The 26,442-nt window shown below is 41.8% G+C and overlaps 1 protein-coding gene across 1 annotated transcript in view; it reads left to right on the top strand.

Moving 5' to 3' along the window:
- The window catches only part of loxl1 (lysyl oxidase-like 1), a 119,772-nt gene that overhangs the window by 45,479 nt on the left and 47,851 nt on the right, over positions 1-26,442 (top strand). The window contains exons 2-3 of the mRNA XM_072282365.1: positions 14,247-14,355; positions 15,331-15,468. Of these exons, the coding sequence (XP_072138466.1) occupies positions 14,247-14,355; positions 15,331-15,468 (247 nt within the window). The remainder of the gene's footprint in view (positions 1-14,246; positions 14,356-15,330; positions 15,469-26,442) is intronic.

Genomic DNA, 26,442 nt, shown 5'->3' with positions numbered 1-26,442 from the left:
GGTACAAGGAGGGAGAGAGCCATTGACAAAATCACCGAGGTAGCGGAGAAAGCCTCAAGATGGCTCTGGATGAGGAGAGCAAGTCCGTGGGGATCTGCAGCACATGCTCTAGCTGAACCCAAGCTGTGGCTTGATCAACAACGGCTGGGTTGCCTGGGTGAGGGTGTCTGATCTTGAAAGACCTGAAACACCCCATGACCCCAAGTCACATCACTGGTGATGTGTTCAGAGTATTGTGAGATGCATTTTTCAGAAGCACTCTAAATGTTCAACAGTGGTGTTTTTAATTATCTAAGAATACTTCTATGCACACAGTAGTAACTGAATGTCTCAGAATACTTGGTAAGTTCACAAATCCTCAGTTCACTCTGGTTATAGATGGTTTTGACAGTATCATTAGTAAGATTATAGGACACAGGACACAGAACAGTACAGGTCCTTTGGCCCACAATATTGGGTCAACCTTTTAACTTACACCATGACAATCTAATCCTTTCCTCCTGCAAGGCTTGTAACCCACCATTTGTGTTTCATCCATATGCCTATATAAATGTCCCTAATAAATCTGCTTCTACATCACACCCAGCAGTGCATTTCAGGTATTTGCCACAGTTGTATTTAAAAAAAAAAAACCCAAAAAACAACTTACCTCAGACATTTCCCCAATGCATGCTTTGAGTAGGGTGGTCAGGAGTAAATCTTCACTGCGTAACAGAGTACCATCAATATCAAACTTTCACACATCTTCCTTTTTCTGATTTAAGTGGGAATAAAATTTAAAAGAACACAACCATCAACACTCAACTTGCATGGCACCATTAATGATGGCAGATTCTTCACAAGAACATTACTAAAGAACATTTGACACTGTAAAGTAATACTGGGCAGTTGGCTAAAAGTAGGGTCAAAGGGGCAGGTTTTATAGTGGTACGGTAGGGTAGTGATAAGGAGATTTAAGAAGGGAATTCCTGAGGCTAGGGACTACCCTCTCGATTGTTAGCGCTATCAAATTTGAAAGTAGTCAAGTGGTCAGAATTGAGTTGTGCAATTGTCTTAGTGAGTTCTCGAGTTGGTGGAGATTCCTGAGCTGAGAAGGAGTGAGACCATGGAATGCTTTAAGTGTAATGAGAGTTCTAAAATTTAGAATTGCTTTATCATGGCTGTGTTGTTTAGAAAGCAATGGGTGGGTGGATGGATGGAGCATGGTGTGAGTTAGACCATGGGCAGTAGAGTTTTGATAACTTAAGATTAATTAACTGGTTAAATGTTGAAAAGAAATTACTCAGGATAGGTTTAGTTGTATTAGACGTACAGTTGGTGTGGTGATGAAATTACTAGAACCGCCAGAGCTGTAGGTCAGATTTGGAGTTTGAATCCTATCTTGAATATTATTGGATCTTGAATGAAGTTTATTGTCATTGGCATAAATATAATATATGCCTGGGAAGAAATGACATGAACTTAACAGCAGTACATTTCAAAAGTACAATAAACATAAATTGAATATTATTTACACCACAAAATATACTAAATTATGTGTAAGCGAGAGAAGAAAAGAAGAAATATTTCCAGGGGTAGTATTAGATGATGTTAGTGACTTCTTGAGGGTTTCTAGCAATGTCTATTTTTATTTCAGTTTTCCAGCATCTGCAGGTTATTTGACTTTCAAATAAGTTTGAACTGTTGACACTGAATCAGAATCAGGTTTAATATCACTGGCATATGTTGTGAAATTTGTTGTATTTGCGGTACAATGCAATACAATAATATTAGAGAAAATAACAATTATAGTAAGAGATATATATAGTTAACTTGAGTTGTGCAAAAATAAAAAAAAGTAGTGGGGTAGTGTTCATGGGTTCAATGTATGTCCATTAAAAATCTGATGGGGGAGAGGAAGAAGCTGTTCCTGAATCACTGAGTGTTTCTTCAGGTTCCTGTACCACTTCCCTGTTGGTAGCAATGAGAACAGGGCATATTCTGAGTGATGGGGGTCTTGAAGGATGCTGCCTTCTTGAGGCATTGCTCCTTAAAGATGTCCTGGATATCACACCTCTCTGCTGCTTATTTCGGTCCTGTGTAGTAGTGCCCCTCCCACCCCAATACCAGAAGGTGATGCCCTCAGTTAGGATGCTCTTCATGGTATATCTGTACACATCTGCACTGCTGTAACAATGCAAGCAAGTTTGTGCATGGTAAGCTCCCAAAATCACATTGACTGGGTAACCTGTCTCTGACAGGTTGAGGGATAGGATATTTTCCAGAGATGTGTTCCTATTCTTTGTCTTAAAGTAGCACCAGGAGATCTCCATGCACCAATTGAACTTCATGTCGCTGTCTTCATTCACAGCCTCACAGTTCCTGATGAGGAACAAGCCATTATGAATCATGCTGTTTCAATGTTAACAAGCACATTGTTTTCACAGTGGAGAGTAACATTCTGGCCTATTTCTCAGCTGGAAGCAGATATTTGTGCAAGCAAAATTAAGCTACATATTGCCTGAAGGAGTCTGGAAAGTGTCACTACATTCCTGTGGGCCTTTTACACATTTGTTACAAGCTAGAGAAGGGATTTTTTTACTTTAATGTGCATGTGTGTTTAGTTTCTACGCTGTCAGTGACCCATCTAGTAACTCCGATAAAGCAGTTAACTCAGTTGACACTCATTACCTCACAGTTAGTAACCTTTCTGTGAACGGCATTTTTGCTGTATTAGGAACATTTTAATCTGCAAAATAGGAAAATGGCTTGTGTCCCTTCCAATGTAATCCACACATCATTTGTCCTGAGGTCAGCCCTACCCCAATGATCTAACCTTGCAAAGAAAAGTCCTGTAAAACGTTCTGTCTGTACATTGAAGGTAATTGGAGGGAATATCAAGATATCTATTTAATCTTACAAATTCTGTTATTTGCCTGTGGCTGGTTACTCACTGCAGATGACATTTACATGGCTCCTTAAGTATGGGAATTGTTTTGGTCCCAGTGTGTTTATTCATCTGTCTGTACTTAACTGCAGAACTTGCAGTTACATTTGCAGTCAGATATTTGTCCAGCTGTTTATATTAAAAAAAAGTTAATCAGTGCGGCATTAAATTTTTGTGAAGGCCTGGTCTATACTTTAATGTCTAATCTTGTATTTTACAATATAAAGCAAATAGATAACAAGCTTATTGTTGAAATTGACTGCCCTTTTGAGAATGATGGTATTGATTTTTGGATCTGGATGCAGGATATATATAAACTGGACTTATGAATTGCAAGCAGTCTGCTGAAGCAACTCAGTGGGTTGAACAGCATCTGAGGGAGGAAAGGTATTATCGATGTTTCAGGTTGAAACTCTGCATCAGGCCCCAAAATTTCATCAATTCCCTGCCGCCCTCCCACAGACGCTGCTTGGCCTGCTGAGAGTTTATAAGGCATTGGTCAGACTACATTTGGAGAATTGTGAGCAGTTCTGAGCCTTGTATCTAAGAAAAGATGTGCTGATATTGGTGTGGCAGTTACTTGACAAACAAACCAAAATTGCTGAGAGACTGAGTGAGAGTTTCACCATAACTGAATAGGCTTCAATAGATACATTTAATGTCAGAGAAATGTACACGATATATATCCTGAAATTCTTTTACTTTGCAAACATCTATGAAAACAGAGGGGTGCCCCAAAGAATGAATGACAGTTAAATATTAGAATCCCACAGCTCTTCCCCCCACCCAACTCCCCCCTCCCATGCGCAAGCAGCAGCAAGGCAACAAATCCCTCCCCTCACCCCCACCAGCAAAAAAGCATTGGCGCCCCCCACCAAGCACTCAAGCATGCAGCAAAGCATCAATAAAGGCACAGACTTGCAGTACCCCAAAGGCTACTCGTTCAGATGGTAATTTGACATACCACAGGCTCATTCTCTCCCTAATAAGGGAAAAAGAGGTGTCTCTGTTTCAAGTTCCAAATTGGAAAAAAGTATGTTTGATCTTTTATTACCAAACCAGCAAAGATGAGCGTTCAAAATTAGCAATATTGGCAAAACTAGTGGAGTTACTGAAATACGTAAAGAAAGCACAATGAGAGTAATTAGCGATATAAACTAACTTTGTGGTCAACAAAAGGTATCCAAACCCTGTTCAGTTTCTATCTCTAACTAAAATTAACAAGGACAAACATGAGCACTCATTTGCTTCTATCATGTAACAAATGACCATAACCCATAATAAAAACACACAAAATACAGTGCAGACTGTTGGCACGGTAGCGTAGTGGTTAGTACAACGCTTTATAGTACAGGCGATGCGGGTTCAATTCCCACCCCCACTGACTGTGAGGAGTTTGTACGTTCTCCCCGTGACTGCGTGGGTTTCCTCTGAGTGCTCTGGTTTCCACCCGCAGTCCAAAGATGTACCAGTTGATAGGTTACTTGGTCATTGTAAATTGTCCTGTGATTAGGTTAAGATTAAATCGGGGATTGCTGGGGGGCACAGCTCGAAGGGCCGGAAGGGCCAACTCCGCTTTGTACCTCAATGAAATGAAATGAAGTGTTCAATGGCAGAGCAGGCTTGAGGGACCCTGTCACCTACCCTTCTTTTTTCTGTGACCTTGACTTCCTGTGTACAGAACTTGGCTGTGTAGTTCTTGAGCACCCAGTGGATGTGGTGAAATACAAATAAACCATTTTCTGTTTCTGCGTCCCCACAACCTCCTTCTACACAGAAGTACCGACGAATTTGATAACTTGATTTAGTATTGTCACATGTTCTTATGCTAATGCAAAGGGGCATAATTTTAAGCTGATTGGAGGAAAGTATAGGGGGATGTCAGATGTGAGGTTTTTATACAGAGAATAGTGGGTGCGTGGAATGGTCTGCCAGGGGTGGTGCTAGAGGCAGATACATCAGAGCCATTTAAGAAACTCTTAAATGGATGATAGAAGAATGGAGGGAATGGTTAGATTGATCTTAGTGTGGGCCAAAGGGCCTGTATTCATCTGTAGTGTTCCATGTTCTATGCAGTGGGGTGTATTGCAAAAACTTTGTTCTGCATACTGATCAGTACATTGATGTAGTGCAAAAGAAAAGTAATAACAAATGTGGAATAGAGTATTACAGTTACAGAAAAAGTGTGGAAAAAGTTTTGCACAGCTGCAATGCAACTTTCTGACTCTTAGATGAAAGTTAGGAAGAACATCTACAGTGCTGTAGATCGCAGCCTTACAACGGGGTAGGACAATGTCAGAGAACTCAAGTCATGAGGTCAAACTGGACCTTAAGTATTTACGATTAATAAACTTAATAGCCCTGGTTATCTCCTACTAGAATGAAAAATGTTGTAAAGGCCTAACCCAACCACGGTAATGCTATTACAGTGCCAGTGACCTGGGTTCAATTCCACCGCTGCCTGTAAGGAGTCTGTTTGTTCTGCTCGCGACCATGTGGATTTCCTCCACTGTGTAAAATTTTTGTGAGGCCACAGTTGGAATATTGTGTTCATTTCTCATCGGCCCATTACAGGAAGAATGTTAAGGCTTTGGAAAGGGTGCAATAAAGGTGCATCAAGATGCTGCCTAGATTAGGCTTATGAGCTATGTGGAGACATTGGATAAACTTGGTTGTTTACTCTGGCGTTTCGGAAGTTGAGTGGAGACTCGATAGAAGTTTATAAGATTATGAGAGGCATAGACAGTGTAGACACAGAATCTTTCTCCCAGGATAAAAGTATTAGGAGATATGCATTCAGGATGAGAGCAGGAAACTTTAAAGGAGATGTGCAAGGCAAATTTTTTACACAGAGTGTGGTAGGTGCCTGGATCAGTCCATCGGGGTAGTGGTGGAAGTGGATATAATGATGCTGTTTAGAAAGCTGTTAATTAGACTCAATAATATACAGGGAATGGAGAGATGTGGATTATCTGCACACAAGAAGAGAATTGGTTTGGCACTGACATTGTAGGTCAAAGGGGACTGTTCCTGCAATGTACTCTCCTATATTCAATGTTTTTTCAGGGATCTATCGACTTGGATCCCAAAATTCCATTGCGCATCAATGCTCCAAAGGGTCCTTCCACTTATTGTGCACTTTTCTCTTGTATTGACCTCCTAAAATGCACCAGATCACACCTATTTGGATTAAACTATATCTGCCATTTCTTTATCCGCATCTCTAGCTAATCTATATCCTGTTATATCGTTTGTTAGCTGTTATCTCTGTCCACAGCTCCACTAATTTTCATGACATCGGCAAACCTCTTAATTAGACCACCTACTGTACGTCTTCATCCAAGTTATGAATATTTATTACAAACAACAGAGTGGTCCCTGCACTGATCCTTGAGCAATGCCAGTGGTTACAGACCTCTGGGCAGAAAAAAACAGCCTTTTACCACTATCCTCAATCTTCCACCATAAAGCCAATTTTGGATTTAATCTACCAACTCACTGTGTATCACATGTGCATCCCCCCCAGGAGGGGGGAAAAGATGGCGGCGCGACGGCAGCGCACACGGCCACTTCGGTGATGATGTCTGTTATCTGTCAAGTAGGGGACCATGCACAATTCTGATTTGATGGAGACAGATGAGAGAGCACAGTAGAACATCTGGAAAACTTCTGAAATCCCTGCTTCACTGCCGCTGCTACTGTGTGGTAACCGGAATCTCTGGAGCTGAAGACCCCAAAATCCTCGGCTTTGCATGTTTCAGCAGCCAGGGAGAGGTCGAAGGCGCTCGGTAGAGGATGGCGCTCGGGAGGCTGTATCGGAGAGGCTGGTCGGAAGCTCGAAGTTTTTGGACGGATGGACTCAGTGTCGGCTGGGGTCGGCTGCTTCCTAGGTATCGGCAAGTTGACGGTGCCTGGAGGTTTATGGCAGGGAGTTTCTCCCTTTTGCCGCCTGCTATCAGGGACTCGGGAGTCAATCGACTCGGGACTTTGAGACTTTTTTTTTTTACTGTGCCCATGGTCTGTTCTTTATCAAATTATGGTATTGCTTTGTACTGCTGTAACTATATGTTATAATTATGTGGTTCTGTCAGTGTTAGTCTTTGGTCTGTCCTGTTTTCTGTGATATCACTCTGGAGAAACATTGTATCATTTCTTAATGCATGTATGCATTTCTAAATGACAATAAAAGAGGACTGAGTGTTCTCATAATCTTTTTTTAAAAAAAGAAAAAAAATCCCTGGTGCTGTCTTTGTGGAGTTTACATGTTCCCTCTGTGGATGACTTTCAGGTGCTTTTGTTTCCATCAAAATTCCTGGTTTTTAGATTAATTAGCTGCTGTAAGTTAAGTCAAAGTCAAGTTCATTATCATATGCAAAAGCACATGTACAATGAAAAACTCACTTGTTGCAGCCTCACAAGCACATAACATCATATAAGAACATTTACAGGAAGACAAATGAGACATAAATACATAGAACAACGATTAAGCCTATTGTCAAGCAAAGTGATTCCTCAATGAATAGTAGGATCTGAGGAAAAACTGATGGGAATGTTGAGGGGATAAAATAGATGATTGATGGTCAGCACAGGCATGGTGGGCTGAAGAGCCTGTTTTAGACCAAAAGACCTTAAGGTATAGGAGCAGAATTAGGCTATTTGGCCCATTGAGTTTTCTCCAACATTTCATCATGGCTGATCCGTTTTCCTTCTCAGCCCCAAATCTGACCATAGGATATAGGAGCAGAATTAGTCCATCTGGCCCGTCGAGTCTACTCCACCATTTTATCATGACTGAATTGTGGTCTTGTGGTCTTACATTGTCAGTCACTATTGCAATGTTTGCCACAGAGTGGTAGTCTGCCAATACATAGTCACAGCTCCTATTTGAAAATGGTGGCCTAGAATATTTAAATATTTCTTTCATAACCGATAAACTTCAGTCTCTGACAAGAGTTTGAAGGGTTAACACCTCATTAGTTGGGAGTTCCTTGGAAGGGTTAACAGTTCTTGAGTTGAGGGAGACCCTTTGAAATGTTGGCAAATCACTTAAGATCATAAGACTATAAGGTACTGGAGCAGAAGCAGGCAATTTGGCCCATGGAGTCTGCTCTGCTATTTAATCATGGCTGCTTATTTTCAGCTCCTTTTTCTTGCCTTCATCCCTTCATCAGCTGAAAACCTGTCAATGTCTGTTTTAATAATACCATAAGATATAGGAGCAGAATTATCCTTGGGAAGTGTTAACAGTTGAAAGTAACTGTGAAGGGTTAGCAGTTCATTAGTTGAGTGTCACACACACACTATGCTGGAATGGCTCAGCAAGTCAGGCAACATCTATGGGGAGAAATAAACAGTTGACATTTCATGCCAATGCCCTGCATCAGGACTGAAAAGGAAAGAGCTAGAAGCCATAATAAGAAGGTGGGGGGAAGAGTAGAGGGAATACATTCTGACAGGGGAGAGGTAAGGGGGGTTCATATCAACTGTTCTTCTCCATAGATGCTGCCTGACCTGCTGAGTTCAAGTTGTTCAAGATTTCCATCTGTAGAATGTCTCGTGTATATCATTAATTGTGAATTCCTCAGAGAAGTTAGCAGTTCATTAGTTTTCAGTCTATGTGAAAAGTCAGGACAACAGTATTCTGGTGAGCGTTTGGCTGAGCCACCATGAGAGAGTGAGAAGTTGAGAAATGATCCTGGAACTGAATCAGAATCAGGTTTATTATTACTGACATGTGTTATGAAATGTTTAGTTTTGCAGTAGCTGTACAGTGCAATTCATAAAAAATACAATAAATTACAATAAGAAATGTATATTAAAAATAAGTGTAAAAAGTGAACAAAAATTGTAAGGCAGTGTTCATGAGTTGGTTCATTGTCCTTTCAGAAATCTGAGGAGCAGAGGAGAAGAATCTATTCCTAACACATTGAGTGTGTGTCTTCAGGCTCCTGTACCTCCTTCCAGATGGTAGTAATGAGAAAAGAATATGTCTTGGGTGTAGGAGGTCCTTAATGATAGATGTTGCCTTTTGGAGGTATTCACCTTTTGAAGATGTCCTTAATGCTGGGGAGGCTGGTGACCATGATGGAGCTGGCTGAGTTTGCAAACTTCTGCAGCTTTTTCAGATCCTGTATAGTGGCCCCTGCATGCAACCAGATTGAATGTTCTCCAAGGTACATCAGTAGAAATTTGCTAGAGTGTTTGATGACATACCAGATCTCTTTAAACTCCTTGCTGAAGAAATGAGGATGGAAGGCTGATCTTGGAAACCAGGAAATGCCAAGCACCCACCAATGATGTAGCTTAAATTCATGTCTCCAATTCATTTAAACTGAGTGGAGGAACATTTAAGGGAGATGTCTGACATGGATTTTGTTTTCCCCCACAGAACAGTGGGTACGTGTAAAGAATTGCCAGGGGTTGTTGTAGATGCAATGGAGACATTTGAAAGACTCTTAGATAGGCACATGGATGTAATGAAAATGGGAGGAAGGGTTAGATTGATTGTAGAGTAGGTTTATATTGATCAGCCCAATATAGTGAGCCGAAGTGAGCCTATACTGTGCTATTGTGTTCTATGTTCTCTGATAACTCAGTAATATATCTGTTTGTCTTGTACAATAAAACTTGTATTTATACAAATGAGCAAAATCTTTCCAGGCTATCTCATAGAAATACTGTATAAAATATTAGCATTATGCCTTGGGAAGAGATTTTAGGGTGAATGACTGAAGGCTTGAAGTTCTAAGCAGGCTTAATGAGGGAATTTGACATTGTTGGAGAGGTCAAGGGAGGGAGTTCCAGAATTCAAGCTGTTAATGGTAGAGAGATTAACAAGGTCAGGAAATAAGTGTATGAACACCACCATGCTCTATTGCCTGCCAAGTCATACGCTATCCTGATGGGAGTTCCTTCATTGTCACTAGGTCTAATATCCAGGGCCCCACGTTTCCAACTGTACCTTCCTAACACAGGAAGGGCTGCAGTAGTCAGGTAGGTAGCTTCACCACAAACTTCACAAGGGGGCAATTTAGGATGTACAATTAGTAAGAATGCCCATATGCTGAAAGTTGGCCTTAATTGGACTAGCGGTGATAGAAGGTTATATGGCTGAAAGGGGAAAAACTAGAGAAAACATGGAGGAGCATCTTAAAACATCATGGTGGCCTCCACTGTTGCAGTTTTCCAATAACCTTGGGCCTAATTCCACCTAAGAAAAATACATTTTTCTATTAGTAGTTTATAAATTTTTGACTCTTGTGTTTAGATCGGGTGTACACTGTGTAATCAAGAAAATATTTGCAGCTGTCACTGTGATAAAAATGGCAGAGATTACATCCTTGCTGTCTTCCTCTTAGTGTAAATACCTTGTGAGAGAGATAAATATTTAGGTCATTAATATATTTAAACAGTATTCATTCAGGAGCCTTTGATGTTCATTCCAATGTCTGTGTGACATGTGTTCATCAGTTAAAAGTACATGCAAATGGTTCCAATTTCTTTCCTCATCTCATTCTAGTCTGAAGAATGCAGACGAAGGACTGGTGGGTGTATATCCGTTAAAAGTACAATAAAGCTTATAGTCATCATCTCTTCATTCACAGGGTGTGGACATACTTGGCATTGTTGACATCTAATATCCCTAGTTATGTAGAACGTTACAGCTCAGAAACAGACCTTTCACCAAGTTCAAGTTCAAATATAAACTATCAAATGCTCATTTTACAATAATCCTACCCTGACCCATTTTATTCTTCCAAAATTCCCAGCAGCCCCCTGCTCAGATTCCATCACTTACTTGCACACCAAGAGCGGTTTACAGTGGCCTATTAACTTACCAATCTTTATGTATTTGGAACGTGGAGGGGTAACTGGAGCACCCAGAGGAAACCCATGAGGTTGCTGGGAGAATGTACGAACTCAGTACACACAGCTTCTGAGGTTATGGGTCTCAGGTGCTGTGAGGCAGTGGGCTAATTTATATGTCTATGAACTGAAGAGACATTGAAGAGTCAACCACATTGCTGAGTTTAGAGTCACATACAGGCTAACCATGATAAAGATTTGCTTTTCCGAAGGCTCATAATGAATGAAGTATTTTTTTCACAACAATTTGTTTTATGGTTATTATAGAATATAGAACAGGCGTTCCCAACCAGGGTCCAAGGACCCCTTTCTAAATGGTAAGATTGAGAAACAGGATGACTCTAGGGACTGTGCTCTCCTGTGCCACTAGGAAGGCAAAGCACGAGTACGCTTACCAAGGCTGTTTGCTGAGCCTGCTGCTGTCACACTGCTGACTCGTGACTGGTTGGATTCAGCTCCAACCACGACATCAAGTTCGCTGATGATAGAACAGTGGTTGGCCTCATCAGCAACAATGAAGAGTCAACATACCAAGAGGAGGTAGTGAGGCTTGTCAGATGGTGTGAGAAAAACAACCTGAGTCTCAGTAGTTAAAGTTCAAAGTAAACTTTATTATCAAAGTACATATATGTCGCCATATATAAGCCTGAGATTCAATGTAGACAAGACAAAAGAGATGATTCTGGACTTCAGGAAGGCAGAGGTTGATCATCAATGGCTGTGCTGTGGAGAGAGTGAAGAGCACAAAGTTCCTTGGTGTGCACATCATGGATGATCTAACCTGGACCAAAAACATCACCTCAGTAGACAAGAAGGCACAGTAGAGTCTACGCTTTCTGAGGAGATTGAGATGTGCAAGACTACTCACCCCCATTATAAAAGCTTTCTATAGGAACTCCACTGAGAGTGTCCTGTCTGGCTGCATCATTTTGTGGTACGGAGGCTGCAAGTCATCGGACTGCAAGACCCTACAGAGGACAGTAAAAACCCATGAGAAGATCAACAAGATCTCCCTTCCTCCATATTTGTGACATTTACCAGGAGCGTTGCAGATGAAGGGCCTAAGCATCGCAGAGGATCCCTACCACCCGTCGCACAATCTCTTTGACCCCCTACCGTCGGAAGGGATTACAGAAGCATCAGGACTAGGACTGCCAGACTGTGTAACAGCTTCTTACCTCGGGCTGTGATACTAATGAGTACCCTGTCGTCACCAAGGCCTTGTCACTAGGGCAGCAGACTGTTTACTGTTTTGTGCTGTGCTTTACTGCATGCATTTTGAATGATACTAACTTCTTTCTGGTAATATTTTGGTTTATGGGCTGTGTGTGATATATTTTGTGTGTGCACACTGTGGTCTGGGGAAGGTTGTTTCATTCCGTTGTTTTGTTTCTGTCAGATGACAATAAACTTGAACACAAATATAAAAATATTCATGTGGATTTATAAACGGATAACGTAGAATCATGACTGGCTTCTCGGGTCCATTCTGCCATCCAGTGGGATCTTGTCTGATGTGACTTCATACATCTCCCTTTGTTCTATGTGGTTAGATTTTAAAATTGGCTCCGTCCAATGCCAAATCATTAATTGGATATCTACCAGTGTATTCAGGTACCAGTCCCGCACTGCTCAACGATAGTGCCTGGTTTTGTTACTGGTGCTCTGACTTTGATTTTTAAGGCTGTTTTCTCCACTCAGGATATCACAAGATCGACATACACGTCCCAAATTGCCTTCTTGTTCTGAGCCATTTTCCAACCCTTTCAGAAGACAGCCAAGAGCCAATCAGTTTGCAGTCGACTGAGGAGGTCATATATAAACAGGACCAATCAGTGTGGCAGATTTCTCCAAAGAATGGAAGATGAATTCATAGGCTGCATCTGGAGTATTGCATTCAATTCTTGTTGCCCAATTATAGGAAGAATATGGAGGCTTTGTAGAGGGTGCAGAACAGTTATACCAGGATGCTGCCATTTTCAGGAAAGGTGGGATGTTTTCTCTGAACCTATGGACGCTAATAAGATTATAAGCATCTACAAGTTTATAGGGTAGACTCTTTTTCCCAGGTGGAAATTTCTAATACCAGAGGGAATCCATTTAAAGTGAGAAGGGGTGAGTTCAAAGTTGATGTACAGGGCAATTTTTTTTACACAGGGTGAAGGTTGCCTGGAATGTGCTACTTGGGGTGGTACTGAAGGCAGATATGGTAGAGGCATTTAATGACTATGCAAAGAATGGAAGGATATGGGCATTGTGTAGGTAGAAGGGATTAAAGTTCAAACTGCATTTATTATCAAAGTATGTATACTTTATACAACCTTGAGATTTGTCTCATTACAGGCAGCTACAAAACAAAGAAACCAAGAGAACCCATAAAAAAAGATGTGACAAACACCCAATATACAAAGAGAAAGAAAAATCATGTAAACAATAGAAGTAAGAAAATAGCATTCAGAACTGAAGTTTAAGGAAGTGAGTCCACAGACATGAAGCTAGGCATCACTGCAGCCGATCAGGAGCAGGCGACAGCCTCCGATTAGTTAGGACTTTAATTACTGGCTTAGTATTTTCAGCACAACATCATGGGTCGAAGGGCCTGTTCCTTTGTTGTACTGTTCAATGTTCAATTGTGACAGTCCAGCTGTTTCATGCTCACTGTTGCTGGCACTAGTTTTTCTTTCATTGCTTAATTGCTTGCATTTAACTTCTCCAGGGACCTTCTATTGGAGGGTCAAACTGAAGCTGCAACTGCCTTTCTGCCCACGTTGCACAGTTAATGAGCGTTATTTGCATCAGGTTGACCTCAATTCAGGAGTTGGAATGAAGTGTCTGAGATCAGTGATACCCACGAGATATCACACCATGAAGGGGAAGTTAGTTTTTACAAAGGCAAGTGCAGGTGGCCCTCTGAAGGTGATTGGCATGTGTAGGTAATGGAAGGTTAATTAGGTGGTTGAAGAATTGCTTATCTTGCAGAATCTAGAAATAGACTATGCAGATATACGTGCAATTATTGGCCACCGTATCAAACATCACATTTCAAATTTTACAGGAGGAGGATAAATTTTGGCATATATCAGGGACCCTCTGCAAATTTTGGCCCATTTTTAGTGGGCTCACCACTCTTATACAGGCCCAATCAATGTGGCTGTAAGTAAACTGTGACACATTCTCCAGGATGCCCTTATCTTGTCCTATATCTGTCTCATTGGTTGATATAAAAACAATTGAAATAAGTAGAAGATCAGGAAAGGGTCATAAACACAAGAGATTCTGCAGATGCTGGAAATGTTGAGAAACACACAAAAACTGCTGTAGGGACTCATTCCATTTCACTTAGGTCATTCTCTTTCGGTTGGGAGATGGAAAGTTGTTCTCTTGGTGTCTAGTGAGTGATTACTGGGGCTAACTGCTCACGGAGGTGTTTTCTCTCTTTACTGCTCTCATTTAGGTCTGCCAGACCTAGTGCCGGACCCACACTACGTCCAAGCTGCCACCTACGTGCAGAGGTCCCACCTGTATTCCTTGCGGTGTGCGGCGGAGGAGAAGTGCTTGGCAAGGTATGGAGCCCCTCTTCCTGATACAGACTTTGCTTTGTAGGTTTAACAGCCCACTCGTGGATCGGCAAGAAGGTCTTCCCTGCCCTGTTAGTGTGACGATGCACTGTATGATCTGACTGCAGAATTTCTTTGGAGGGACACCAGATTTTGGAGTTCATATTCAGAATATTATCGCATGTACATCTAAACATACAGTGAAATGCGTCCTTTACGTCAACAACGAGCACACCCAAGGACGTGCCGGGAGCAGCCCGCAAGTGTCGGCGCACATTCTACCACTAACATAGCATGCTCACAATGTTCAACAGAACAATGTAAGTCAGCCACAACAGCAAAGCAAGCCCCTTTCTCATCGCTCCACCCAGCCACTTACTCAGGCAGGCCTCCAAGCCCGCTTGCTGTGTGGTCTACCATATGTGGAGAAAATAAGTTATATTTTCTCACTAACATCTGCCTTAATAATGATGAATATAAAATATTAAGTTTGCAAAACAAAATCATGCATATGACAAAATGAGTGATTCAAATGTGGGCTCTAGGACTCCCTTGTGTGACGTATTCTTACCGTAACGCTGTTACAACACCAGAGACCTCGGTTCAGTTCTGCCTCTGTCTTTAAAGAATTTATACCCTCTCCTCGTGACTGCATAAGTAATCTGGTTTCCTCCTGCATTCCAAATACATGTGGGTTAGTAGGTTAATTGGTTTCACGGGAATAATTGGCCAGCGTGGAGTTGGGTTGGAAGGACTTGTTATTATGCTATATCTCTACATAGAAAAAATATTAGTTTAAAGTTTTTTCCCAACACCGTAAAATATAACATGCACATTGTTTCTTTAAAATTTTGTCTCCTTATCCCCCGCATAGTTTCTGAGTGTTTACAGATTTGATACAGTATTCAATTCACATCTACACAGTTGCGTAAATGAATTCTCTCTCCCTGGGCTCAAATCAGTTTTCTTTTATCTCTTTAGCTCTGCCTACAATGCTGACACCACGGACTATGATATCAGGGTCCTGCTGAGGTTTCCCCAGAGAGTAAAGAACCAAGGGACGGCGGATTTCCTTCCGAATAGACCGCGGCACACTTGGGAGTGGCACAGCTGTCACCAGTAAGTCCATCAGCAAAATGTTGCATGGGAGTTGGGTGCTGTGCTTGTTAACTGCTACATCAGAGACACAGAACCTGTGATATCAAAGTCACTATTCATCACAACAAACAGGCATTCTCCTGAAGACCTTTTTAACAGAGTACTTCATATTTTTATAACCCATAAGAACAAAGATAAGAGTAGGTGGTTCAATACAATAGCAATAGATACAATGACATTATGTCTTAGTAGGTCATTAGTATGTCTTACGTGGGAAAGGTTGAGTAAGCCAGGGATTTTAACTTTGAAGTGAAAGAGGATGAAAAGCGACTTGAAAGAGATATATAAGATTATAAGAGACTTAGATTGAGTGGACATCTGATGCCTTTTACCCAGGGTGACAGTAGGTCAGAGGACATCCTTTTGGGGTGAATGGAGTAACATTTAGGGGATATCTCAGAGGTAGGATTTTTACGTAGTGATTGTTAAATTCCTGGGGTAGTGGTAGAGGCTGATATATTAAGAAACGTTTAAGAGACTCTTAGATTGGCACATAGATGAATAGAGGGTTTATGGGCCATGTATGACATAGGGGTTAGATTGATCATGAAGTAGGTTTATATGGGTTGGCACAACATTGTGGGCTGAAGGGCCTGTACTGTGCTCTACTGTTCTATGTTCTATGAATCCGACAGTGCTTCAGATGAGTTACATATCTACAATGGGAGACACCTCAGAAGGTTCAAACACCATTGCTGGGACAAAGTAATTCACATGGATGGACTAAAAGTTTCTGAGGACAGAGATCTCAGACACCCAAAATTAATGCTAAGAGGGCCTACTCTCAGTACACAAGTATCCTAAATAATGATTAATCAGATACGCGCATGACCATATTTGATGCGCTAGGTGACAATATCAGTCTGGTTGGTCACAATAATTGTAAAAAAGCATAGTCAATGTTTGATATAGGTCTATTGACTGCTATTGTCTTACATTTGTTGATGCAGTTGAGACCATCACCTGGTCATATCACTTTGCCCATCACATCTCTTGTGCAGCCAGTCCCCTGCCATGGGTCAGTAAATCATAAGATAGGAGCAGAATAAGGCCTTTTGTCCCATCGAGTCTGCTCCACTATTTCATCATAGCTGATCCTTTTCCCTCTCAACCCCATTCTCTTGTTTTCTCCTCATAACCTTTCATGCCTTGACTAATCAAGAAACTATCATCTGCCTCTTTAAATATACCCAATGATCTGGCCTCCACAGCCACCTGTGGCAACAAATTCCAAAGATTTACCACCCTCTGGCTAAAGAAATTCCTCCTCATCTCCAATGTAAATGGACATCCCTCTAGTCTGAGCTTTTGCCCACTGGTCCTAAACTCCCCCACTCCATCCCCTGCACATCTACTCCACTTAGGCCTTTCAACATTTGATAGGTTTCAGTGAGATTCCCCCTCACTCTTCTAAATTCCAGTGAGTACAGCCCCAGTGCCATCAAACACGTCTCACACAAAGAACACAACACAGCCCCTGGAGCCATTCTCTCTGCTCCAACCATGCACCATCAGATGAAGAAGAAACTTCCCAGGTACTTGCCTCATCCAAGCTTGTTCTTGTCGGAGGCTGATGAACCAAAGCGTCCTCCCTCTAACGCTGGTCCACTCCACCAGTGGCTGCTCCCTTTGTCCCTGCCTTATTTTTATTTGCCCTTGCTTATGAATTGCGATTTGATTGGGCTGCCAGAAAATGCTGAAAGCCTGCGAGTGCTCCTTTTCAGAACACTCTCAGCGACCTGTGAGTCATCTCCTGATTTGATTGGGCTGCGGGAAAATGGCGAAAGCCCGCAAGTGCCCCTTTTTAAATTTCTCTGGCTCCGGATTTGATTGTGGATGCTGGAAAAACCTTATGCTCTGCAATGTTTGTTTGCAAAACTGTCCTTTTTACTTCAGACTTATTACTGCTTACAATTTACATTAAGCATTTGAAGATCAGTACTTGTTTGAATCAATTTCTGCTATATTTACAAAACTGCGTAATTCTTTAATCCCTACATTGTGGAGTCAGAAGGCCCTTTAAAAGATAGAGGAGAAAAGAATGCTTGCATTTGCAAGCACATGTTATCACCTGAGGCAAAGCATTTCAATTAAGGTAAAATTATGATACACACCAGTAATTATTTGTTTAAATGAAACTAGGCTGAAAATATTATTTTACTGTTAGCATCTTATTTAAAATGTAAGTGAAAAGGTGAAGTTAATGAGTGTGAATTAAAATAAGTAATGACAATTGATGGGTTTGTAGTTAAAACAATTGTTAATATTCATTGGGGATTCTTTTCAAATTATGTTTGTTTCAGATTCAGCATGCATTTTTCTTCACTTCATAAATTGCTTAAAAAACAACAGTTATAACATTTATCCTCATGATTTACAGCCATAAGCATTACTTGAAATTGCATCCAGCACGTTTACAACCAATGAAATTTTGAAATAATGCAAGCACTTTCTGGTTGGGTAATTTTTTGCTTCTGCTACTGAATTCCTCCCAGATCTGTTCAGGTTTTTCCTGGGATTTGGGAATAATAGTTTATAAACAGGTACTGTATATTAGTCATGGTACAATGAACAAAATGTGGTTTAACACTTGACTTGGAAGCTTTTGACTTTATCTGATGGTGACTTAAACCATATCCACGTTTGCTGACGACACCACTGTCATTGCCTGAATCGAAGGTGGTGACGAATTAGCATGTAGGAGGGAGACTGAAAATCTGACTGAGTCATATCACAACAGCAACCTCTCACTTAATGGCAGCAAGACCAAGGAACTGATTATTGATTTCTGAAGGAGGAAACTGGAGGTCCATGAGCTAGTCTTCATCAGGTGATCAGAGTTGGCAAGGGTCGGCAACTTTAAATTCCTCGGTGTCATCATTGTAGAGGATCTGCCCTGGATCCTGCACATAAGTTCAAAGTTTAAAAAGTAAATCTATTATCAAAGTACACATATGTCACCATATACAACCATGAGATAAGTTTTCTTGCAGGCATGCTCAGCAAATCCAAGAGTCATAATAGAATCAATGAAAGACTACACCTAACAGCAGGGACAAACAATCAACGTGCAAAAGCCAGCAAGCTGTTCAAGTAAAAAAGAGAAATAATAGTAAATAAGCAATAATTATTGAGAACATGAAATGAAGAGACGTTAAAAGTGAGTCCATAGGTTATGGGAATAGCTCACTGATGGGGCAAATGAAGTTGATTGAATTTACCCCCACTAGATAAAGTGCCTGATGGTTGAGGAGTAGTAAACTGTTCATGTTCCTGGTGGTATGAGTCCTGAGACTCCTGTACCACCTTCCTGATGGCTGCAGTGAGAAGAGAGCATGATTTGGGTGATGGAAATCTCTGATGAGCGATGCTGCTTTCCTGCGACAGCACTCCATGTAGATGTGCTCAATGGTGGGGAGGGCTTTACCCGTGATGTACTGGGCTATATTCGTTGCTTTTTGTAGGATTTTCCATTCAAGGGCATTGGTGTTTCCAAGATGCAACCAGTCAATATATTCTCAACCACACATCTATGGGAGTTTGTCAGTGTTTTAGATGTCACGCCGAATCTTCACAAACTTCTAAGGAAGCAGAGGCATGAAATCCCACAGCCCCCAGTGACCTTGTGATTTCAGTCTCTGAGGTCAAAGTGAGCTATGGAAGGCATCTGGTCCAGCAAAGTAGTAAAGACCTGTGCTGACCAGCTGCCTGGAGTGTTTACCGATATCTGTAACCTCTCGCTTCAACAGGTGCCTTGGAAGAACTTGGTAACCTGCCTCAATGACTATCATCCCGTAGCATTTACATTCATTGTGATGAAGTGCTTTGAGAGGTTGTGATGAAACACATCAACTCTTGCCTAAGAAGCGACTTGGATTTGCTCTAATTTGCCAACGGGCACACTAGGTCCACAGCCGATGCCATTATTGGCTCTTCATTCAACTCTGGACAACAATACTGCATACATCAGGGTGCACTTTATTGACTACAGCTTGGCTTTCAATACTATCTTCCCCTCAAAACTAATCAATAAGCTTCAGGACCTTTGCCTCAATACCTCCTTGTGCAATTGGTTCCTCAATTTCCTGACTTGCAGACCCCAGTCAGTTTGGATTGACAACAACATTTCCTCCTCAATCACCATCAGCACAGGTGCACCACCGGGCTGTGTGCTTAACCCCCTGCTCTACTTGCTTTGTACTTACGACTGTGAGGCTAAGCATTGCTCCAGTGCCATATTTTAAGTTTGCTGATGACACCACTGTCATTGGCTGAAACAAAGTTGGTGACAAATCAACATATAGGAGGGTGATTGAAACTCTGGCTGAGTGGTGCCACAACAGCAACCTCTCACTTAATATCAGCAAACCCAAGGAGTTCTTTATTGACTTCAGGAGGAGGAAACCGGAGGTCCATGAGTTAGTCCTCATTGGGGGTTCACAGGTGGAGAAAGTCAGCAATTTTAAATTCCTCAGGGTTATCACTTCAGAGGACATGTCCTGGGCCCAGCACGTAAGGCAGCTCCTCCACTTCCTAAGAAGTTTGTGAAGATTTGGCATGACATTTAATAGTTTGACAAACTTCTATAGATGTGTAGTGGAGGGTATATTGACTAGTTGCATTATAACCTGCTATAGAAACACAAGTGCCTTAAACAGAAAATCCTACGAAAAGTAGTGGATTTGGCCCAGTCCATCACAGTTAAAACCCTCCCCTCTATGTATTTGCACAGTTTGCTGTCTTTTGCGCATTGGCTGTTATCTGTCTTGTGGGTGTGATCTTACATTGATTCTGTTAAGTTTCTTGGATTTACTGAGTATGCCCACAATTAAACGAATCTGACGGTTGTACGTGGTGACATATATGTACTTTGATAAAGACAACCAGAACTCAGTAAACCGTAAGGCATACTCAGTGTTTTAGGAACAGCTTCTTCCCATCCACAAACAGATTGAATCAGTGTAGGATCAATGCAAATAGGTGTTTGATGGTCAGAGTGGACCTGGTGGCCCAAAAGGCCTGTTTCCACACTGTATAACTCTATGACAGGATTAATATTACTGTTGAGTCCCTGTGTATTTGTGGGGTGAAGCATTTCTAACTAAATGCAGTAGAGTTCACATGAGCTGCACAGTTCAAATACATATTTTTCCAGTTTCATCAATTTAGTATATTTTCACAGGGAAAAAAAAACAAAATAGTTTTCCTTTGGAACAATTGAAATTGCTCAGTCCGGAACTATCTTGCTTTTAAAGCCAAGTGAAATGTTATTACCTTGTTACACGATTGACTATAAACATTAGTTGGCATCAATATGTTTAATCCTTTAATGCTGTCAGTTTAAGCATTTGCTATACAAATCGCTCAGCGAGAGTGCTTTGATATTCCAAGCAATCGTAATTTCCACATGCATTATTCAGTCATTTTTCAACAAAGAAACTCGTATGCTATCTCCTGTATCACAGTGAGGAATTGGGTGTTGGAGCAGTGAGAATCAGGTTTATTATCACATATGTTGTGAAATTTGTTGTTTTGCTGCAGCAGTACATTGCAATACTTTAAACAATACTATAAGTTACAATAAGATGTATGTGTGTGTGTATATAAATATAATAAATCCTAGTTCAAAAAGAGAGGAAAGTAGTGAAGTAGCATTCATTAGTTCATGGACCACTCAGAAATCTGATGATGGCGGAGACGAAGGAGCTGTTCCTAGAACATCAAGTGTGGATCTTCAAGCTCCTGGACCTCGTCCCTGATTGTAGTAATGAGAAGAGAGCATGTCCTGGGTGGTTGTCACCTTAGATCAATTGGTTAGGTTGCAGGGGAAAGAACTTAGAGTGAGATGAACTGAGGAAACATTTTGTCACTTAGAGAGTGGTTGTAATCTGGAGTGCACTGTTTAGGAAGCTGGTGGAGATGGCTGCTCTCGTGATGTTTAAGAAGCATCTTGAATCACCAAGGTATGATTAGCTATGAACTGGATGATGGGTTAATATGGATATATACTTGATGGTGAGACTGGTGGGTGGGCAGCAGGACCTGTTTCTATGCTGTCTATGAGAATATGAGTCATTATACAGTCTGTTTTGTCAGAGGAGCTAACTATGGGAGAGGAAGCCCACGCGGTCATGGAGAGAACGTACAAACTCCTAACAACTAGCGCTGGAATTGTACTCCAACTGCGATGCCCCAAGCTGTAATAGTGTAACGCTAACTGCAATGCTACTGTGGTTTGGAGAGGAGTTCATGGCCTAAAAGGGTGGTTGAGGGTGAAATCCTCAAAGTACTGAAGAACAGCCTGGATGAAACTGCAAGTGTAACCTCCAAGACCATAGACTGTGGACTGGGCAGTAGGTTTGTTCTTGGGAGTATGAATCAGCAATGTAACCAATCTTACTTTCACAAACGAGATATCTGCAAATGCTGGAAATCCTAACAACACACACAAAATGTTGGAGGAATTCAGCATGCCAGACAGCATCTATGGAAAAGAGTACAGTCGATGTATCGGGCCGAGAGCCTTCAGGACTGGAGAAAAAAAGATGGGGATTCCTCATCCCCTTTTCCCTCTCTCAGCTTATCTCCTTGCTTGCCTGTTGCCACCTTATCACCTTACATGCCCATTGCCAGCATTTCACCCAGCATGGTTGCCATGGACAGAACTGTACATAGTCATAGTCATACTTTATTGATCTCGGGGGAAATTGGTTTTCGTTACAGTTGCACCATAAATAATTAAATAGTAATAACACCATAAATAATTAAATAGTAATATGTAAATTATGCCAGGAAATAAGTCCAGGACCAGCCTATTGGCTCAGGTTGTCTGATCCTCCAAGGGAGGAGTTGTAAAGTTTGATGGCCACAGGCAGGAATGACTTCCTATGACGCTCAGTGCTGCATCTCGGTGGAATGAGTCTCTGGCTGAATGTACTCCTGTGCCCAACCAGTCCATTATGTAGTGGATGGGAGACATTGTCCAAGATGGCATGCAACTTGGACAGCATCCTCTTTTCAGACACCACCGTCAGAGAGTCCAGTTCCATCCCCACAACATCACCGGCCTTACGAATGAGTTTGTTGATTCTGTTGGTGTCTGCTACCCTCAGCCTGCTGCCCCAGCACACAACAGCAAATATGATCGCACTGGCCACCACAGACTCCTAGAACATCCTCAGCATCGTCCGGCAGATGTTAAAGGACCTCCGTCTCCTCAGGAAATAGAGACAGCTTTGACCCTTCTTGTAGACAGCCTCATTGTTCTTTGACCAGTCCAGTTTATTGTCAGTTCGTATCCCCAGGTATGTGTAATCTTCCACCATGTCCACACTGACCCCCGGATGGAAACAGGGGTCACCGGTGCCTTAGCCCTCCTCAGGTCTACCACCAGCTCCTTGGTCTTTTTCACATTAAGCTGTAGATAATTTTGCTCACACCATGTGACAAAGTTTCCTACCGTAGCCCTGTACTCAGCCTGATCTCCCTTGCTGATGCATCCAACTATGGCAGAGTCATCCGAAAACTTCTGAAGTTGGCAAGACTCTGTGCAGTAGTTGAAGTCTGAGGTGTAAATGGTGAAGAGAAAGGGAGACAAGACAGTCCCCTGTGGAGCCCCAGTGCTGCTGATCACTCTGTCGGACACACAGTGTTGCAAGCAGACGTACTGTAGTCTGCCAGTCAGATAATCAAGATTCCATTTCACCAGGAAAGCATCCACCTGCATCGCTGTCAGCTTCTCCCCCAGCAGAGCAGGGCAGATGGTGTTGAACGCACTGGAGAGGTCAAAAAATATGACTCTCACAGTGCTCACTGGCTTGTCCAGGTGGGCGGACTCTCAGCTCTCACATTTCATTCAAGGTCTTCTTAAGCATAGTCACCATTGTAATGCAGGGAGGGCAGAAGTCAGACAAGCTCTCATAAACAACAATGCAGCATAGATCAAATAACCTACTTCTGTGGCATTTGTCTGAAGACTAAATATCAGAGAGTGGCATCATCTTTGAAGTAGTACCAATCATTTTTCACACTCACCTGAAAGAGAAGAAAGGGCATTGATTTAATATTGTATCCAGAACTGGCATCTCTCTCACTATCAATATGGATAAAAGATCTTATAGTTTGTGCCAATCCATTTTAACTCTTTGCCCAAAGTCACAGTAACATACAAAAAGAGATAGAGAAGCCCCAGTAACTCAATTGCTAGCCATTGCGCAGGAGAGAATGAAACCAGTGAAGCAGCATAATCACAATTGAGTTGGATGATGGAATTGATGGATTTATTGTAAAGTGAGATGACACAGCCTCAAAATAGAGGGGTGTCCTTTTAGAACGGAGATGAGAAGGAATTTATTTAGTTAGAGGGTGGTGAATTTGTCGAAATCGTTGCCACAGGCAGCTATGGAGGCCAAGTCTTTAAGGCAGAGCTGAATATATTCTTCGATTGGTCAGGGCATGAAGGGATACAGGGAGAAGGCGGGAGATTGGATCTGACAGGAAAAATGGATCGGCCATGATGAAATGGCAGAGCAGACCCGATGGGCCAAATGGCCTAATTCTGCTCTTATATCTGATAGTCTTAATCACAATCAGTATCTAATGCTGAAATGGGAAGTCAGAGGTTATACTAATTACAGCACTAGCAAGTGGTTTCATATCCTTCTGGGATACTGGAGTACTGGCCTATGTTTCCATACTGTGGCAGAGTCGATCTCATAACCCTCTGATTCACGGGGGAGGGGTACTACTACCAAATGAGTCACAAGCAACTCTCCATTGAGCCACCCATTGTAAGCACTAACTGGTGGTAAATTCCAGCGAGTTGTCAGTAACATTCAATCCCCGAAGAAAAACTGATCAGCAACCCTGAATCACAATAATGCAGCTTTTCCTCATGGCTGAGGAGTTTGCAGACCGTCCATAATTATGCAAAGCCAAGACTGCAAGCTATGTGAAATATTTGTCACAAACAAGTCAAAAGTTCGCTATCACAAAGGCTGAACTGTCTCAATGTGGATAAAAGATTTTGCAGTTTCTGCCAATCATTCTAACTCTTTGCCCAAAGTCATGATAACAAATAAAGGGACAGAGAAACCCCTGTAACTGAATAACTAGCCATTGTGTAGGAGAGAATGAAACCAGGTCAGCAACATAACCCATCTAATGCAGAAATGGGAAGCCAGACGTTGTACTGACTGCCAGAATTAGTGAGTGGTTTCAGATCTTTGTAGTGTCCTTGATGCAGCGTTTATCCACTTGAACAGCGACTGGTGTATTTATTTTGGATTGATACACGTGCATATGAGCCATTCTGCTAACGTAGGGTCTCGCCATGCAGGGCAGGCCGGGAATAGGAAGCACAGAAGGGAAGAGGGTGAGGAGGAGAGGAAGAACAAGGCTGGTGGTGAACAGCAGGGAGAGCAGCATGTGAGGAGATTGTAGAGTGAGAAAGAGATTGAAAACATATTCCCGGTGCAGCATTTTGATCTGTAATGTTGACAGTTCCTTCCTTCTCCTCCATAGACGTTGTTTGGCCCGCTACCGTCCTCCAGGTTCAGTTACTCCACATTGCAGCATTTGCAGACTATTGTGTCTTCATTGAAAATACTTTGGTTTGGTCAGACCCGATTGTACATCAAAGGAGCATCTCTGCTGTCTGCACATTACCCATATTTCCATTTAACATGAATGTAGTGGAGAATTAGGTGGGGGAAAAAAAAGACAATTTACCTCACATTTTACTCCCAGTCAGTCACATTCAATACACTGTACAACGGAGACAAAGTCTTGTTCATTGTCTCTCCAAACTTCCATTAACTTTGAATTCTGAGGCAGTTTTCACTGTGTACAGCCTTTATCTCCATAGACGGAGAACGGATTTCTGAACTACTATTCAAAATCTTTCCCCTGACTATTTAGCATACTAAGCGCGCTTAAAATCACTTATCCAATTTGAATGAATGGGAATTCAGAACTTGTACCTTTGGGCATTTAAAATTAAAAGGGAGTGGAGGGACAATGAAGACTGAACGTATTAGATGGTTCAGTTCTAAAGGATGTGCAGGAACAGAGGGACGTAGGAGACCTTGGATGCCTCTCTGTGAACTGATTTTTCTGTTAAGTCAAAAATGTCGGTTTTCTATAGCTACCCATATTGCTGTACATACAGTTTGTTTAATTCATTAATTTCATCAAATATTCACCATTACCGCCGATTGCTAATGAATAACAAGCAATTTCTTATTATTGCTGCCGTGAAAAATCATTTGAAAATTTATGGGATCATTTCCATAAAGTTGGATTTCTGTAAACTGGGTCTTATGCAGCCTGAGGAATCCCTGTACTCCCAACTGTAAGCTCATTGCTTGATGGAAGATCCAACCCAGAACAGTGAACAGTGGTCCCTCTGAAGGCAGCTCACTCCACAAATGCTACATGCTTCCAGTTTACTATTGTGCACATCCTCAGGATGCTGGTAAAGTTTGGTCTTGTTTGCTGATGCCCCTGAATCAAGCCCAAAGAATCTTTTCATTCGGACCGTGAGCATTACTGATTGACCTAAACCATTAACTCTGTTTCTCTTTCCACAGAAGCTGCCTGTCTGCTTGATTACTTGCAACATCTCTGTTTGAAAACTCTTTCTGAGTGCGATGTAGCTCCTGGTCACCTACATTTGTTTACTTTTTATTTTTTGTCACTTGTATTAGGGAAAAAATACCAAGTTTTCTCTCACAGCTATCTGGACTATTCCTCTTCTCACCCTGTCTCTTGCAAAAACGCCATCCCCTTCTCGCAATTCCTCCGTCTCCGCCGCATCTGCTCTCAGGATGAGGCTTTTCATTCTAGGACGAGGGAGATGTCTTCATTTTTTAAAGAAAGGGGCTTCCCTTCCTCCACTATCAACTCTGCTCTTAAACGCATCTCCCCCATTTCACG

The sequence above is a fragment of the Mobula birostris genome, chromosome 18 (assembly GCF_030028105.1).
Source record: "Mobula birostris isolate sMobBir1 chromosome 18, sMobBir1.hap1, whole genome shotgun sequence".
NCBI lineage: Eukaryota > Metazoa > Chordata > Chondrichthyes > Myliobatiformes > Myliobatidae > Mobula > Mobula birostris.
Note: the sequence above shows the minus strand (reverse complement) of the source record. Positions and strands in the feature narration are given on the sequence as shown.